The 18,311-nt window shown below is 48.1% G+C and overlaps 1 protein-coding gene across 1 annotated transcript in view; it reads left to right on the forward strand.

Annotated features, from left to right (window-relative positions):
- Vps13d (vacuolar protein sorting 13 homolog D) overlaps nt 1-18,311 on the forward strand; it is a 214,580-nt gene that overhangs the window by 141,985 nt on the left and 54,284 nt on the right. Inside the window, 2 exon segments of the mRNA XM_040735088.1 lie at nt 1,413-1,547; nt 2,559-2,726. Coding sequence (XP_040591022.1) covers nt 1,413-1,547; nt 2,559-2,726 — 303 coding nt within the window.

The following is an 18,311-nucleotide window of genomic DNA, read 5'->3' on the forward strand; positions in this document are numbered from 1 at the left end:
CCATACCATGTTTGTTTCTTCTGGCTCTCCTTCCTCTACCATGGTTCTTGATCTTTTTTGGTGGTTGTTTTTATTCTTCTCCATAAGCGCTTGGCTTCATTTTATGAACTGTCTGGTCCTAGTACTGGCCAGATTCCTGTCAGGTTATTGGTTTTTATCTCTTCTCATTTTACAAACTCTTTATAAAAGTCTTGTGAGTGTTTTTCAGGGTTTAGTTTGTCCTTTTACTTGGCTGTGTGTGTTCAGGCCCATGTGTGTATAGAGGCCAGAAGACAACCTTAAGAGTTGTTCCTTGTGTTTGAGATAATGTCTCACTGACCTGGGCCTTGCTGACTAGGGTAGACTAGCTGGTCAGCAAGTCCCAAGGATCTGCCTGTCTCTGGAATATCAAGTACAAACTACCACCACATCGTGTGTGTGTGTGTGTGTGTGTGTGTGTGTGAGAGAGAGAGAGAGAGACAGAGAGAGAGAGAGAGAGAGAGACAGAGAGACAGAGAGAGAGAGAGACAGAGAGAGAGAGAGACAGAGAGAGAGAGAGACAGAGAGAGAGAGTGCCAGTCAAACATGATGGGAGCCTTAATGAGATGGAAAGGCTTTTGAAAATACAAAGTACATAGTAGCAAATCCACTTATGTGAAATGCAAATCAGAAAAGCCCAGTCTATGGAGGGACGAAAGGTTATCTGTGTAGAGGGCATGTCTGCTTTCTTTCCTACCTGGGGGCTGGAGCAATGACTTAGTGGTTGTGAGCACTGTAAGCAAGAGGGCTGCAGTTGTGATCCTTAGACCCCCACATGGAATGATGAGTTAGCTTGGCATCCTGCCTGCAGTTCGGGTTTTGGAAGGCACAGAGGAGATCTCTGGAGCTGCTGAGACTGGCTTCCTGGGAGTTCTGGGTTTGATGGAGAGACCCTGCCTCAAAAGAAGGGTGGAGAAGAGCTAAAGAAGATTCAGTGTCAGCTTTGCATTTCTGCACGTGTACGCACCCTTGTGCCCATAGCCATGCCCAAACACACATGTACGCACACCACACAGGAACGGGCAAGCGAAGATAAGAGGCGGAAATGTTAAGAAAAAAGAAAATAAATCAAGTGCTGTGTGTGATGATTTGGTGTCCCTGCACAGTTTACACTAGTTAAAAAGGAGAACTAGACGAACACAGGTTCCAAACAGACTGGGAGAAATTCTGCTATGAGGCCGACAGTGTTTGCTGCTGTAATGTGGAGATGTCTGTGACTTTGGGTAATAGATTTATATGTCTTTTTTTTCTATTTTACTTTTGTAATTTTAGGAGAAACCCTTATGTCTAAATGTTAATATATAATTCATAGTTTGTCATGTATTCTAGAATTATAGCACCCCAGGAAGTCATCTTATGTCTGAAGTCTATAATTTCCTTTCTTCCCTAACTAGGCCCTGAAAAGTACCCTGGGATTCCCACTCATTCGGTTTGAAGATGCTGTGATTAATCTGGACCCATTCACTCGGGTGCACCCCTATGAGACCAAGGAGTTCATCATCAATGACATCCTTAAGCACTTCCAAGAGGTACACATGCAGACAGGGAGAGGTGGGGTGGGGCAGGGCCTGCCAAGGCCAAGCAGCTTTGCTTTGCTTTGGGTGTTGGAAATCTGTTACTAAGATGTCACACCACCAGGACATGTCATAGCTCTGCTGTGTTGTGGGTCAGGTCATGCCTCCCACCTCCCCCGTAGATATCCTGAGAATCCTGAGACTGACTTATGAGCTGTTTGTCTTTTTCCTCAGGGCCAGTCCCAGGGGCTTCCCTAGGTTAGTCACAGCTCTTAGTGGCTTAGTTGGTGCCGCGGTAGCAGCACAGAGTACTGTGAACTCTTTATGTATGTACCAGGCATGGCCTGCTTTCAACAACTACACCACTGTTCTTAGCACTTCTGGGAGCTTGACCTTGAGTTGAACTTGACTTTTTTCTTTTTTTTTTTAAACCAAACTGGACATTTTCCATTTTGTATTTTTCAATCTAGACTGTTCAGCCCCAAATACAGAGCCTTTAATGGATCATCACAGGATGCAGAGTTTGTTGGTTTCCACAGTCAAAGCTCACTCATTCCTTTCCCTAGCTGGAGCTGTTTGCCCCTCTACCTCTAGGGAGGTGCACAGCGGATACTCCTGGAGCCAGGCCTCAGACAGGCAAAGGGTCCAGAGGGAGAGACTCCCTCTCCCCTCACGTGCTCCAGCTGAGTGGGCACTCCAGAATCACCCCTCCTTGCTCCTGCCAGATTCTCCTAGCAAGGATGGCGGGAAGGAGAGTATTATGCTGTTCATAAAAACCCTGAAGAATCTTTCCAGTCTCACAGCTGCTTTTAGTCTCCTAACTGGCCATGAAGCATATTTTTTAGTGTATTGAAAACAGTCCCCAGTGTGTGTGTTGGGAGTGTGTTGAGAGCACAGGAGGTCATTGGTGGGTGACGGAGACTGAAAAAGTCATTGTTGACAGTCCTGGAGGATGAGAGAGATCCCTAACCTCTTCTTGGGCACACTGGCACTGAAGTCACTTTCCTCCCCTGTCCCACCCCACAGGAACTCCTCAGTCAGGCAGCTCGGATCCTAGGATCAGTAGACTTCCTTGGCAACCCCATGGGTCTCTTGAATGATGTTTCTGAAGGGGTCACTGGACTGATAAAGTATGGAAATGTAGGGGGCCTCATACGAAACGTTACCCATGGAGTGTCAAATTCTGCTGCCAAGGTAAGGGAATGCTGATGGAATCGTGCGATGACATCATGTGATTAGCCTCCAGCAGCCTCTGTGTCACTGGAGTTTTGTTGGTGGTTAGCTGGCCTGGAGAAGCTGCAGCCACAGCCTCTCCTTCCTTGCTGCAGTGGTTTGCCAGCAGGGCCAGTGAGCATGCTCCGAATCCTGCTTCCTTCCCCTCTCTCCTGGCTCTGCAGCTTGCCTGCTCAGTTCTGTGGTCTCCTGACCCTTGGACTTCGTGCATCCTTCCCAACACCAACAGAATGTACTAGCTTTTTATAAATATGAAATTGAAGGGTTGAGGTTGTGGCTCAGTGGGAGGACACTTCACTTAGCATGCCCAAGGCCGTGGGCACCATCCTTAATACAAAGTAAAACTCTCCAAGCCAAACAGTATGAATTGAACTACACCACCTGTCTGAGATTTACCTACTAATCCCCACAACTGCATGGAAAGTCTGAGCTAAATGGGCTCCAATAGTGTAGTGACCCTCCAAGCCATGCGGGCCTAGCTGTGGGAGGACAGTGGGGCTGTCCTCCTGTGTCTTGCAGTCCAGTGACCTTGAGTCACTGGTGTCTTGCTTGGTGGGCATTACCACGGTCTGTTGTTGAGTTGACCTTGAGTCACTGGTGTCTTGCTTAGTGGGCATTACGACGGTCGGTCTGTTGTTGAGTTGACCTTGAGTCACTGTGTCTTGCTTGGTGGGCATTACGACGGTCGGTCTGTTGTTGAGTTGACCTTGAGTCACTGTGTCTTGCTTGGTGGGCATTACGACGGTCTGTTGTTGAGTTGTGTGTGTGAAGGTGACCGAGTGCAGAGCCGTTCCGTGGCATTGGCAAATTGTCTGAGAGCTCATTTTGCTCCCAGAAAGCCTCACTCCTTTCTGTTCCTCTCTGCCCCACCATCTGTTCGTATGGACGCTGTGGTTCATGAAGGAAGCCTGAGGAGGCACTTGTGGGTGCTTGCTGCTCCTCCCTGTGAGCCTGACTCGTGTGCAGCCCAGGGTTGCTGGGGAGAAACGTGGCTAAGGCATGGCTCCCCCACCCCTCTAATTTACTGCATCCTGTCCACAGGGTGTGTGGGACAGGGAATAGGTGACTTTTCCAAGAGTGTCACCAGGGAGGACACTGTCTCTCGGGTCAGTGTCTCTGAGGCTATGTTGTTTCTGGGTCATAGCAGAAGTGTTTGTGCTGTGGTTCAACACAAGTCTTGCTTTCAGAAGAAGAGAAAGAAGAAGAACGTTTCAGAGTACAATTTGGATGTAGGTGAAGTCAGGGCTGTGGCTGAACTGTGGCATCCGTCTCTTCAGGGCTCTTTCTGCTGCCCCCGGCCACGTACATCACAGTGTATCGCTGCTCAACTTCCAAGCCCCCTTGTTACCTCCTGGACCCCATGTCAGCCGATACCCTGCAGCATTCCGCTTAAAGCTTTTTATTAAATTTTATTGGAAATCATACTTTATAGTGTCATTGCTTTTGCATAAGGGACTTTCCAGGCCAGAGTTGCTTGACTGCAAACCTTGTTAACTGTGTCAGCATGTTTCATGAGTTCATCTTGTCTTCAGTAAGCTGAACAGTATTGGGGTCATGGGCTACTGACGGAAATTGCTTTCTCATTTATTTTGGTAAACTCTGGGTTTGTTACTAAAAATTTAAGTCCATCTAGGTGCAAGATGAGAAAGCTCCCTCTTGACATGGTCTGGTCTGTCTGCTGACAGCAGGCCAGACCATCTTTGCTACTGCTGTGTGTGTGGCTGGGCAAAGGCTCTCCAGCCTCGGTGTTTGGGGGTCGAAACCAGACCGTCAGGGTTGCTGGGGTGAGCTCTTTCGTCTGTGTCTCTGCATACATGAGGGAGTTTAAGGAAGTGCAGAGGCCAGCCTGGGCCTGTGGGGGACTAATTAGAGTGCTGAGTTCTGTGAGGAAGAGGGCAGAAGGTGGCCCTGCCCCTCACTGAGCCACTGTCAGCCACCCCGTTTTGCTCTGGTGTTAAAGTCAGTTTGTTTGTTGTGATTTGGACAATGAGCTGGTAGTTCTGTGGCATTCTTTTTTTGTTTTTTGAGACACAGTTTCTCTGTGAAGCCTTGGATGTCCTGAAACTTCCTCTGAAGACCAGGTTGACCTTGAACTCACAGAGATCTGCTTGCCTCTGATGGGATTAAAGGTGTGCGACACCGCTGCCTGGCAGTTCTGTGGCACTCTTCATACCAGCAGCGTTAAGAGAGAAAGGAGCTGATGGAGAGACAGACCATAGCACTGCCATGTGGTTCACACTTTCCCTTGCAAACAATGGATGCCTTCTGTGTATCAGGCCAGTGACAGAAGAACCTTGTCACATGCTGCCATGTTGGAGTTAATCTCTACCCTGCAAATCAGGAAGCCAGACTTAAAGGACTTGGAAACATTTTCAAGGTCAAGTAACTAAAAATGACAGGGTTGGACTCAATCAAAGTCCAACTTATTCTCCACCCCCACCCCCAACAATGTCTCCCCTTGTGTGTCTCAGGTCCTTTTGCAGGCACTTTAGAGAATGCAAAGTATCAACAACTGAAGCTTCCTACTGGAAGCTTGTTACTGGACACGGCCTTTGCTTTGTTAGCTGGTAAGTCTGCTGCTGTCCTACCTCCTTTTGCCTTCTCACCAGCAAGCCTAGGAGCTTAGTGCTTGCATATGTGTCTCTGGCCTGGTGACATTTGTCTACCTATGAAACCCAGTCACATTAGGCATTGTTAGTGTGTCTGTGAAAGAGCTGAAGCTCAGAGGTAAGGACTGGGCCTAGTTAGCAAACTGCTGTAACTTTTCCTGGACCACTCTTTCTTTCTGAGAATTGCATATGCTACTACAATGTATTTTGATCATATCCATCCACCACTTCCTCTTCCAACTCCTCCTAGTGGCCTCACTTTGTGTCCCTCCCAACTTCTGTCCCACCCCCCCACCCCATCCCACCCCCCCGCCGCCGCCGTTGTTGTTGTTGTTATTAATAGTCCCCTGAGTCTAATCAAAGTCTAGTGCTCAGGAGGCTGAGGCAGGAGGATCATGAGTTTGAGGCCAGCAGAGTAAGAAAGATGCTGTCTCAGAAACCACATCAAACCAAAGTCCGTCCTGCTCTCAGCATGAACTGCCAAGGGTTTTAGCAACACGGAAGATCAGTATGGGCAGGTGGCGAACGAGGCTGGCCTTGGGTGACTTCTGCAGAGTCTGGCTAGGACCTCAGATGATGTTCCCCCTTTCCTTGCTCCTCATTTGGGGCAGCAGTGTGCAGCTGAGCCATTTTCCCTGCGCTGGCCCTTTGTCCTAGGAAACCAGATCTGGGACATCTCAGTCATCAGTGGACTGTCCTATTCCAGAGCTTCTTGGACAGGCCCTGCCTCAGCACCGCCTCATCTGCTGTGGCCTTGCAGCAGGCAGGGCAGTCCAGCTGCCTTTTGTTTAGGAACTATCATTTGTTTGTGTTTGTTTTGCAGGCAGTGTATTTATAAGGCTCAGACGAGACTAACACACTGTTTATTCAAGGAGAAAGTTAGGTCTTCACACAAAAGAATGTTCTGTGTGGATTCTGAAGGGGAACGGCAATTTATGACTCGTGTCTGTTTTTGTCATTACGTGTGACTGTTCCATTTTATTGTCGAGCTGATTATCCCCATAATAGCTTTTCCATGTACCTATAAGTGAGAACTAGGTGGATGGTGTCTCGTAAGCATTGGGTTTTACTGTGTTTAAGTTGGCATGGTTTTAAGTTCAGTGAGATTTGCTTCAGACAGTTATCTACCCCTTAGAGCATGTAGGATTTTCTCTTTTCAAAAACCCTTTGATCCTAAGTCACCTGAAGGGTTCCTTTTCTGCCTCACATGGGGTATGTTCAGGTTGTCACATGTGGAGAAATTACATGTCTGGCATCAGAGTTTTCGTTTAATTTTCCTCTCGTAGCCTTGAAGGCTAAAACGATTCCCTGAGTTTAAATTCCGTGTAGTTAGAGGAAGTTTTCTGATGGGGACTGACCCATCCTAGCTCAGGCAAGTCTTAAACATCTGGGTGGCCAGAAAGCCTGTTTGGCACAGGGACTTGGGGTGGTGGCATGGAAATCCCAAGTGCCCGAGGTTCCCAAGAACAGCTCTAGCATTCCTGTCCTTCAGCTGAGGATGCTGTTTCCCAGCCCAGCAGAAAGCAGCTGACAACCCTGCATTTCCTAGTGTCATTCAGTCGGGAGTGGACAGCACACAGTCAGAGACTGGGCCTCGTCACCGAGAGGTGCAGTTGCTATTGTGCAGCCGAATAGATCAAAGAGAAAAAGGCCTGTCTTCCCTAAAGCAGCGGGCTTTGTATCTAAGTACAGAGATGGCTACTGAAAGAAAGGCTTAGTAATGCACTTTGCTGTCCTTCATTTCAGTTTTTGGTGTCCCCATACATATCGTGACAAATGAATTGACATGAACTATACTCAGTCTTTACCAAGTTCTATTATTATTATTATTATTATTGGTTTTTCGAGATAGGGTTTCTCTGTGTAGCAATGTCTGTCCTGGAACTCACTCTGTAGACCAGGCTGGCCTCAAACTCAGAGATCCATCTGCTTCTACCTACCAAGAGCGGGGATTAAAGATACGTGCCACCATGCCCAGCTAATTTTTACAAATTTCTGAAGGACCCATCAACTAATTTTGACAGCCGAAGATGTGTCTGGAAGATTCTATTTTCCCTTAAGTTCTTTCTCCTTTATAATTGTTGAAGTACTTTTTTTGGTCAATATCATAGTTAAAAGTCACAATGTGTAACCTGGCTGTGGTTTTCAGACCCCTTTCTTGGTGTAGATGATCTGAATTGTAACTTCTCTGTGTTACTTCACTACTTTCTGCATTTCTAAGCAATTAGGTTGTCATTTCAGTACTAACATTGAAGGACTGGAGAAGGAACTCAGCAGTTAAGAGCACTTACTACTTTTGTAGAGGACTTGTTCAGTTCCCAGCTCCCACACGATACTTTACAACCTTCTATAATTCCAGCTCAGGGGATCTGACACCCTCCTGTGGCTTCCATGGACACCTGCATGCACACACAATTAAAAATAATCCAATAGCATAATATGTAATTGCAGCTCAGAATGCTTGAAACTAGGAAGCACTGTATTTTTCCGACTATCAATTAATGGCAGCCTATTAATTTGTTTTTTCTCAGTGGCTCTCTTCTCTTCCTTCTTTCCTCCCTTTTGTCCCTCCCACAGCCTTTTAAGTCTCGGGGAGACATCTTGTCTCTGGGTTCTGTAAGCACATGCCAGATGCTTAGCAACTGAGTTAAAAGGCCAGGTGGGAAACACTGGGGACAGTGTGCCATTCTAAGAAGTTTATGCTTAGTTCTGTTGGCTTGTTCTATAGTTGTCTTCTTGGAGGAAAGGAAAAATCTTACTCATCATTGGTGCTTCACCATTTCTCACTGGTCTCTGTCTTAGTCACTTGTCATTGTTGACATCTGCGGGTAGGGAGGTTTTAATCTCATTACCTTTCAGATGAAGAAACACAGATCTAGAAATAACTCCACCAAGATGGCCTCACGGAAGCTGGTGAGCTTGGATGCCCCCTGGGTCTTCTAGCTCCTAGAACTTCGCTGGTCATTGTTTCTTGAGTCTTCCCTTGCACTACAGAAACAAACATGATCTGGTATTGGAGTCTATCCCATCAGTGGCCTCTGTGAGCCTTGCTAGAGTGAGTTTCAGAGACAAGAGGCACACATAGGGATCACACATGAATCATGGTGTTATTTGTTTGAGATATTTGAGAAATCACAAAAAGCCAGGTGGAGATAAGAATAGATTGGAGCAGAGTCCTCACGATGGAGGGGCTGGAAGAACTGACTCTTCTGTCAGGGCATTGCATTCATTAGTCCACACCATGGGGAAGAAAGACTGTGGAAGGTAAAGGTACTTCCTTTTTGTTTTGTTTTGTTTCTGAGACAGGGTTTCACTGTTTATCCCTGGCTGTCCTGGAACTCTGGCTGTAGACCAGGCTGACCTGGAACTCACAGAGATCCACTGGCCTCTTGCCTCCTGAGTGCTGGGATTAAATGTGTGCACATTTTCTTTGCTTTACCTCATAGCCAGATGATAACATGCTCAGGCCTAGCTTGTAGGGAACCAAGGGCACCCCAGCATGACCACAGGAGAGCAGAGGGACACTGCACTCACTTGACAAGCATGTGGAAAATGTAACGTGCCCTTTTCTGTTCTGCTCCAGTGGAGTGGAGAAGCCCTCCTATGCATTTCTAAGAAGGAAATGTCTAAGTATGAGGCTCCTGGAGTCAGGGAAAGAGAGAAGACGGTGAAGCTGGCCGTCCCGGTCTCCCCTGCGTGCTGTTCTCCCTGCTCTTATTGTCAGCATTTTGTCTTTGTTTGTGATGCTCGTTGCACCTCAAGCCAGAGGCTCTGTATTTATAAGGTCCAGTCCAAATGCCACCCAGAAAGTGCTCTTTCTCCTCTCGAGTTCCCATGGCACTTTGTACCTCTGTTATAGCAGCAACTGTACTTCCTTGCATTATAAGATTGGTGCATATTCTTCCAGTATCCATCAGCAGACACTTGGCATTGGATTAACTGTGGAAGATTACTGAAGAAAGGAAGATGATGATGATGATGATGATGATGATGTAGTGTGTACATATTTGTGTCTGTGGTGTGTGAGAGGGGTAGGGAGAGCGTGTATGTGGGGTAGGGCTCCCTGTGGAAGAGTAAGGCTTGCAGTGGGATCTGTGCAGACTGGGAGCACTCACATGGGAAAGTGCTGTGGGGGCCATAGGGCAAGAGCACTCTGTTCTTCCTCAAGGATGAGGTCCAGGGCCTAAGGAATTGTGGAATGTAGATGTCTGCTTATTGCTTGCATCCTTGACTAGACTTCAAGTTGTCCAAGGGCAAAGATCTTATCTGACAACAGTTTTGGCCAATATTCCTTGTGACCAGCCATAAATATTTGCTGTAGGAAAAATGGAAGTGAGCCAGGTTGCACTGTACGGGGTGTCTCTCATTTGGCTCCGCAGTTTTTGCGTTGTGTATATTCAGCAAAGTTATGAAATAAAACACCAGCCTGCTTTTTATTATCTGTTGTTTAGTTTTTAGTGTAAAGTAAACAGAAACTTTGTAATGATTGATTTACAAATGTGCCCCAAACATATTTGAAGCCTGCAGCTAACCCAAATAGAAACAGGGCACCCATGGCCTGCAGGACCACAAGTTCAAGGCCAGTCTTGGAGACAGTGTGAGACCCTGTATCAGGGGCATTGACTTGGAGGATATGCCATCTCACCCGCCCTGTTGGCCCTCAGTCTTACATAGCAGCCCACAGCAAACAACACTTATCCCTCAGGGGTCCAGCAAGCCCTGCCTCCACCCAACATGGCAGGAAACTCTGGTGGACCTTTGCCAGAGGGGGAAACAAGGCCAGCTCCTCTTGATCTGATGAATAAAAGTGTAGGTGGGAAAGAGCTGTTTACTTTCTTAGCAGGGAAATGTGTAGGTAAATTAAAATTATATAATAAGATCTTGGTTTGGAGATGTTTGTAGAAGTGAATGTTCAGCAGAGTGTGCCTTCATAACCAAGCCATTGTTTCAGTTCTGTTTCCTTTGTGATGTTCAAAGCCAGGAATGGTAGCCAGTGGGGAAACGGACAAGGGTTGTGACAGTCACAAAAGGAGGTGAAGCTGCTCCGTGGAGTTTTATAGACACTCAAACTTTGTAGCATTCTCCCGTTACCATCTGATCTATACATACTTAGAAATTAAAGGTCTGTCCCTTTTGACAGATGAGAATGTTGAGTCACAGTACAGGTTAACTAGCTTGTGGAAGGTCAAATGGAGCTTGCAGAAAAGGACAGGACCCTGGGCTCCTCTGCAGCCTCCGGGTGTTTCCCATAGCAGGCACTGCTGCTTCCTCCTCAGGAGCGGAACACTTTCATGTCTGTTGGCTCACTAGGCTTGCAACATCCGTGTGGGGCCGGCAGGCCAGGCTGTCAGCACTTTCCTCTGAGTGGTGGGAAAGTAAGTCTCCAGCGTGAAATGCGGCAGTTGGTGTTGAGCCAGGCTGCCAACCCCTCTCTGCCCTGGTCTGAGCTACCCCAGGGAACTCAGAAAATATCCTTCCAGGAGCACTCTTCCCAGGAGACCTCTCTCCTCACAGCTATGCTATTTATGTACCTGAAATCCCAGGTAGGGCTGCAGTCAGGCAGAGGGAAACAAAGGCAGGTAGATTCTAGCAGCCTATTCCAGTGACATTCGTGACTTTGATTCTATGTCCCATGGCCTGAGCAGGTGAAAATTTTAGACTTCCAGAGTAATTGTCAGGAGAGACCAATCAAGTGAAATTAATCAACAGTCAAGATGAATCGCCAGGTCTCTGAATAAATGCTAAAACTTCTTGGGACAAAATGCAGTACAAATTTGCCACCTGAGTCCTGTCAACCTAGTATCACAAACACACACTTGAGGCCCATGATAAACCCTGTTGTGAAAACACCATACATGGTAGCAGACTGGAGCCTCTGTCTTCCCGAAGTGCATCTTGTATTCCCAGGAATCCCCAGACCAGATGCTTGCTTACTTGCTTGCATCTGCTGGTCGTGGAGAGTCAGCCTTTCTTAAGTAAATGGAGGCACCACCTCTGCCTTTTTCTGAAGCACGCTGAAGATAGCAGATGTGGGAAAGAACATCAAGATTGGCACTGAGCCCTCACAGACCATTGTGGAGAAACCAGGAGCCTGTGAGGGGTCACAGCTGGTCAGTTCCAGGGCCAGCTTTCAGATGCAGACCTTGCCCTTGGGTGGGCAGCTTGGGGCGGCAGCTTTAGAAGGGAAGGAAAGAAAAGTAGTGGGGTCAGAACCCTGGGTTGTTTGTTTGGCACCTCCTTATAAAAACTTTAAACTTACGTGTGTGCGTGTGTGGTACATGCCTACATGTATACATGTGCGGTGCCTTGCGTGCATGTGCAGGGGCTAAAGGTTGACATCAGGTGTCTTTATTGCTCCTCACATTGTCATCACCATCACCATCTTCATCATCATCATGGGGCAGACTGTCACGGAACCTGGAGCTCACCTGCTTGGGCTGGTGGACCCCAGGATCCATCCCCTTTCCCACTCCTGGCAGGTGCGCTCTGCCTGGCTCTGAACTCAAGTCCTTACCTTGTGTTTGCACAGCAGGCATCTTCCACCACGCCATTTCCCCACCCTGTTTAGCGATTTATGTGTTTCCATGACTGTCTTCCACAACAGACTAAGGAGGACAAGGATATGAGTAGTTCCCTCCTGTGCTTCTAAGGGCTGTGCTGTGTAGTGTGGATAATGTCCTCGGGTTGTTGCCCTGACCCATCTGCTCACCTGCGTGGGGAGGGAGGCGGGTCCCCTTTGAAGCGCCTTGCCTAGCTAGTCTTTCAACAGGATCTCATCCAGCCTGTAAACCCAGGCAAAACTGCACCTCCCCGTACTATACAAAGCCAAGTAGGAAGTCCTTCTGTAACCGGGTTTAGAGGACAGCTGGTGAGTTGAGGCAGAGGTGAACTTTAATAGGCACATAGTCTTCTGTGCCCAAATTAATGTGTTGGTTATGTGCATCCAAAGAGGTCTCTAAATGTTCATGGTTTATCTGTGTCTTTCTATTTATTACCAACTGTTGTTACCAGTTCATTCTAAAGTCTACATGAAAAGAGAATCTAGGAGTGGCCTGCCCTGGGAGGAAGCGTGGGCCTGTCATCCTTCAGGTCGTGCAGCAGGCCCAGAGAATGCAAAGGCGTGTGCTCTGTGGGAATGTGACTCTCTGAACCACAAGCCCTTCGGGAAGGGGCTATGTGTGCCGCTGGAAGCGGAGTCTGGTCCTGGTGTTTACTCGGCTTGCTGAGGTCTCCTTTTGCCATGGGAGGCTCCAGTTGGCTTTCTGTTCTCTGTGGGTGCCAGAGGCTGGGGCAAATCAAGCCAGGGCAGGCCGGATACGTCTGTGTCCCGGATTTCATGGTTTGAGCCTGGCCAAGGGCTGTCACTATCAGGCCCCTCCCAGCCAAAGAGTCCTCGCCGGAATCAGTTGGTGAAACCTTAACATTTTGTCTTTCTTACCTTAATCCAGAACACTTTGCCAAACCAGCAGACCAAATGGTGACTGAGTCCTGCCCGCTCTCTGGGACAGATTAGCACTATTCCTGCCTGGGCTCTGTCAGTCTCTGTGTCCTCGTTCTGGTTCTGACCTGCATGCCCCCCTCCTTCCTAGTCTCTTCACAGCTGAGGTGTTTTGTCAGAGCAAGATTGCAAAGAGTTAACACTTTTGCTTTTTCGCAAAGTTATCTGTGAAGAGTATTAGTTGTTTAATAAAGCGTGCCTGCCCTCCGGATGAACCCGCCAGTGACTCTGCAGCTGGGGTCATTCCAAGTTCACGCGGTGGACTTTTGACTGCCTCTGTGTCTGTGAAAACAGTCGGCAGCTCCTGCGGGGATCATTCATTCAGGCCTGTAACACAAAACTATTGCCAATGGGCACCTGCTGGGCCAGCTTCCCAGGAGGGCGTGGAGAGAAGATACCAAACTCCTCAGGCATCCGTGGAGATAAGAGCCACAGGGGCTCAAGGGATCTCTAATCAGGCCTGCCCCTGGGACCCACTGTGGGCCAGTAGGCCAGTGTCAGGAAGTATTAGCCTGGTCAGGCCTCTTGGGTAGCATGGAAGCTAATAAAGGCGGTTTTGGGAGAGGGCAGGAAAAGGGGGTGGTGCAGAAGGGGGAAGAAAGATTCAGAGTACATTCCCCAAATTTCCAGCACATTCTTAATTCCTCAAAACAAGAAAACAGAGTCTGCCGGGCTGGACATGTCCCTCCTACTTGGAACCATATTTATTGGTTCTAACTGCTCTTTTCATGGAATTCATGTACCACCAAGGGCATATCTCACTGCCATTGACCCTGTCCAGGAAAACCTGCATGCCAGCAGCTTGAGTCTCATGCATTTATGACTTTTACATGTCCAGGAATGGATGTATACATGGGGTATGATTCAGATTTCTCCCCTTTGCTTGGGAAAAAACAAAGCCACCTGCCCACCGAAGAAGACATCCCTGGGAGCTCTGAGTAACTAAATCCACACACAAATAATGACAGAGATGCAGCAGTGTACCAGAGAACATTCTGGAGAGTACTACATAGTTCTGATATGTGCTCCATACACCCACTTCAGAAAATGCAAGCCACCTGCAAACGTTTGATTTACCTGCTCGTCTGGGTATTTACTTACCCTACATTTTCCCATTATTTCCAGAAAACAGTTAACTGTACGTGTAGGCCTGGCTTATCCTTCTCTGCCCCATGATGATGTGCTTTTTAAAAGCAGTTTTGTTCTCACAGAAGCCTTCCTTCCTGCTCTTGGTCCATTTCTCATAACTGTGCAAAGAAACATTTAACAGTCCTGTGCTACTGATAACGGTCCCAGGAAATTCCAGGCAAAGGCCATTTTCTTCATCCAGGACCCCGTCTGGCTCTGTATGCTCTGATAAGGAGGACAACAATGTTAATTTTGTATTTCCTTAGCTTTTGTCTCTCATAATTTGTTGCCAGAATGAGCAGGCTGCTTGTCCGCCTGCATGCTGTTTGTGGACACACTATAGAAAGGACCACACGGAACCCTGTCATCTGTGAACTGTTTCTCTTCATTCCTCTGTGTTGCTGTCCAGGAGGTGTGGGGGAAGCTATCAGCACCCATTGTACCATTGCGGGCAGCTTCGTGTGTAACCGTCAATCCATCCAGGCTGAGCTGGGGACATTGCTCCATTTCAGGGTTTGTCTGGCTTGTGTGAAATCCTGGGCTCAAGCCTAAACACCACTGTTTTGTTTTAAGGTAGTAGCTGGCATTTATTGTCGACTGTGTGCTGGGCACAGTGATGGATTTCGCACAAACGGATTTGGTTTTCATTTCTTTTTAATTATCGTGGGTGCCCATGAGCAGACATGCCGCAGCACATGTGGAGGGCCAAGGGTTCTCTCCCAACACCATGAGCTCTGAGGATTGCTTCTCATCCGCTGAGCCACCTCACCAGCCCCAATCTAGTCTGCCTAATCTTAGCCTCTCCTTTTACACAAGACTCACTCAGGTATCACTGCACTTGCTCAGGATTGGGAAGAGAGCGAGGCCCGTATGTGTGGCCCTCTCGTAGATGAGGCACTGTGGCAGGCTTCCCTGCTGGGCCCCCGAGGTATCTTATTTGTGGGAGTTAACCACGGTGGCTGCTGGGCCCAAGGAGGCATGGGAAATTCTCAGCACAGCTGAGCATCAGCGGCATTTCCCATAGCTTCCTCTTGCACAGGAGCGCTAATGTAGTTGCTGCTGCCCTGTCCAGGATGAAGTGTGCAGCCCAGAACCCGAGACACTTGGTCAAGGCACCCAAGCCTCGTTCTAGCTCTACGCCTAGACCTAACTAAATGCAGGGCTGTGCAAAAAATTAACACGTTAACGGGTTTGCTGGTTTTTATGCCTTTTCTTTCAGCTCCCAGCTGTATGTAGACAGAAACACCACGCTGAGTGCTAGATGCCACCGACACGTTGGCGGAAAAAGCTGCTACTTTGCCCCTCGGGTACTGAGGGTGGGAACCAAGTGGTCAGGGAGCACCCAGGTGCTGGGGCAGAGAGGACTGGCATGGGGAAATCCATGGAGATGCGTGCCATGCAGACAATAGATTGCAGACAGGAAGAGGTTCACAGGAGGGATTATGTGTGTGAAGCAGAAGACTTTGGGGTGGGGGTGGCGGTTTCGCTGTGCCAGAGCCTGGGGTTGGACCACTTGGCTAGCTGGGCTAATTGAGACTGATTCACTGTTTGCCCCATGGGGGAATGAAAGTAACAGAGAAGAGACCTAAGTGTTTGACATTTGGAGCCCAGTACTGTGTAATGATACCTATGATATACATAGAAGAGCTATTGTTTTGCAATTGCATTGTGTATGTTGAAGAGAGTCACACATTTCACATCCAGGGCAAACCAAGTTGACAGCCTCCCAAACCTGGGGGTGGGAGGCCTGGCTCATTTAAAAATATATATTATTCATTTATTTACCTATTCATTTGGTGTGTGTTCTCATATGGAGGTCATAGGACAGCTTGAAGGATTCACTCTCCTTGTGGGCTTCAGGGATTGAACTCTGGTCATCAGGCTTGGCAGCGAGCACCAAATGAACCACCTTGGCTCCCACCCCACCTGGAGCTCACAGCTAAGGGAACTGTGTCTGCTTGCTTGCCGCAGTGGGCTTGTGGGTGCCCCAGACTGCTCGCCATGGCCAGAGTGGCTCTGCCGGGGCAGCTCAGCACTTCTGATTAACCAAGTGCTCCGGCAGCCATGGCAGCACTCTGGCTTTCTGAAGCTACAGCCAGTGGACGAAGGGCCTTGTTCAAAGGGCCAGGAAGTGAAGCAGCTGGGCCACAGGAGGAAGAGGTGACAGGTCTCTCCAGTTGAGCTGTTATGCTTAATGTGGAGCTCAGCAGGTGCGCTGAGTTCCCTTGACCACCAGACTGCACTTGACTAGCCACTAAGCTGTGTGATATCACGTCTTTCTAGCATGTAGGTAAACTAGATGTGACCTGACTGAGAGAGAAGAGCATGATCCCTATGGGAGTGTTTCGTGGCGTCCATCCTCAACCCCTGGTCTCATCTGTTTGCTCTGTAGATTCTTCTCTGACAATCCTTTCTTTCATGTTATACTCAGCACCGCTAACAGTGCCCAGAGCTTGGCTGGGACTTGTCTTTTTCACGTGTGGATTAAAGAGGCCATTTATCCCAAGGCCCTATGGCCTGTGCTTTCCTGCAGCTATTTAGACTTAAGGCCAGGTTGCTTCCCAGGGACTTCTTGGAGCTGTGATTTCCAGGGCTCAGCCTTAACACTGGAGTCATTTGCCCAGCAATTGGCCTGGGAGGCAGACTTGGGACTCAGGCTTGAAGTTGGGCTCCTTGGCATGTACGGTCACAGGAGAGTCCCTGGTGCAAACCTATCAAGACTGTCTGTTAGGATCGACTCCCTGGCTCTGACGTTCTCAGCATGATTGTTCCCCCCGCTCCACATCACCCAAAACTTCAAACTTTGTAGCTGGCCACCTGTGTCCTGATCTTGAGCAGAATGAGTTGCTGCAGATGGACTGCTCATGCACCGCCCCCATCACATCTCCATCATATGTGTGGTTCCTCATCTGCAAGGTGTTGTTATTAGCAGTGGGAGCCTGTGAACGCGATCAGGTCATGAAGATGGGGGCCATTATAATTGGGATTCGAATCGTATTCTGAGATGAGGTCTTGAACTGTTGGTCAGGCTAGTCTAAAACTCATACTCAAATCGTGATCACTCTGCCTCAGCTTCCAAGTAGTTGGGATCACAAATTTTTATTTTTGAAATCATTGTTATTGTTGTTTTTAGGTAGAGTCTTGTTATTTAGTCTACATCTGGATGGATCAGTACCCTTTTAGTTTTGAAATCATTACTATTGTTGTTTTTAGGTAGAGTCTTATTTAGTCCAGATTGGCCTCAAACTCACGATCCTCCTGCCTCACATTTTTAATGCAGGGATTGCAAGCTCACATCATCATGCCTGGCACATTAGTGCCCTTTACAAATGAACCACCTCACCCTTCCCACGTGGACGTTACAGTGAGAAGATGGGTGTCTAGGAAGCAAGCCCCCTTGCAACTCCTGAGGCCTAGGCAAAGGCAGAGCTTTCCTGGTGTTCTTAGGGAATACCTAAACTGAGAGTTTGGTTTCATCTTAGCTCACCTGCAGGGTGGGGACATTTGGTTCCATCTGACCAAGAGTCTTCTTTTGTCTTTTCCCTGAGTCTGGCCTCAAGTGTCTCAGGGAAGGAGATCTGACTTAGATCTTCACTCACTCCTTCCCACCTACTTTCTAAAGGAAGAACTAAATGTCTTGCCCTTCCAGAGGCCAAAGACAGTTGCCAGTGGGCATTCATGCCTGCTCACCAGGCACTTCCCCAGACATTGACTGAAGTGATAAGTGGCTCAGTGTATGGTGCTCCCCAAGTGCAGCCTCTGTCCCCCACGCGTCACTCCCAAACAAGTAACTAGGTTCTCAGAAGCTGCTTGCTTTCCCTGGGGATAATGTGCTGTTGTTGGTGAGTCGAGGGCTCTGTGAAGACAAGAGGACCTGTTAGGTTGGGGAGAAGGAGGAAGCGAGGAGTCTGCATGGGTGTCGATAACTTTTAGACCTGTGACTCTGTTCTCCAAGTGTGAGCTTCCTGGCGTTCTAGAAGGCATTTTCCCACAGAGGTCACAGCCAACCTCCAGCTGAGTTCCTTCTCTGATGACCTGTGTTCAGGGAGGCAGTGCATCTTTGTTGGGGATTGTGGCTGTCCTCCTGCGAGGACTGAACTAGGTGATTTCACAGGTGCTGTCACAGAGTAACTTCACAGGAGGGCTTGTCTAGCTAAGGTTCCACTAAGTAATTTTTGACCAGATTTTAAGACAAAATTGATTGTGTCATGAATGAAGACACTTTTCTTAAAGAGGAAGTTCCTAAAGAGAGTTTTGGGATTTTTTGTTTTGTTTTGTTTTCTAGTTCTAGTCGATGCTAGCAAGTGTCAG

Source organism: Mesocricetus auratus, unplaced genomic scaffold (assembly GCF_017639785.1).
Source record: "Mesocricetus auratus isolate SY011 unplaced genomic scaffold, BCM_Maur_2.0 Super-Scaffold_100042, whole genome shotgun sequence".
Lineage (NCBI taxonomy): Eukaryota > Metazoa > Chordata > Mammalia > Rodentia > Cricetidae > Mesocricetus > Mesocricetus auratus.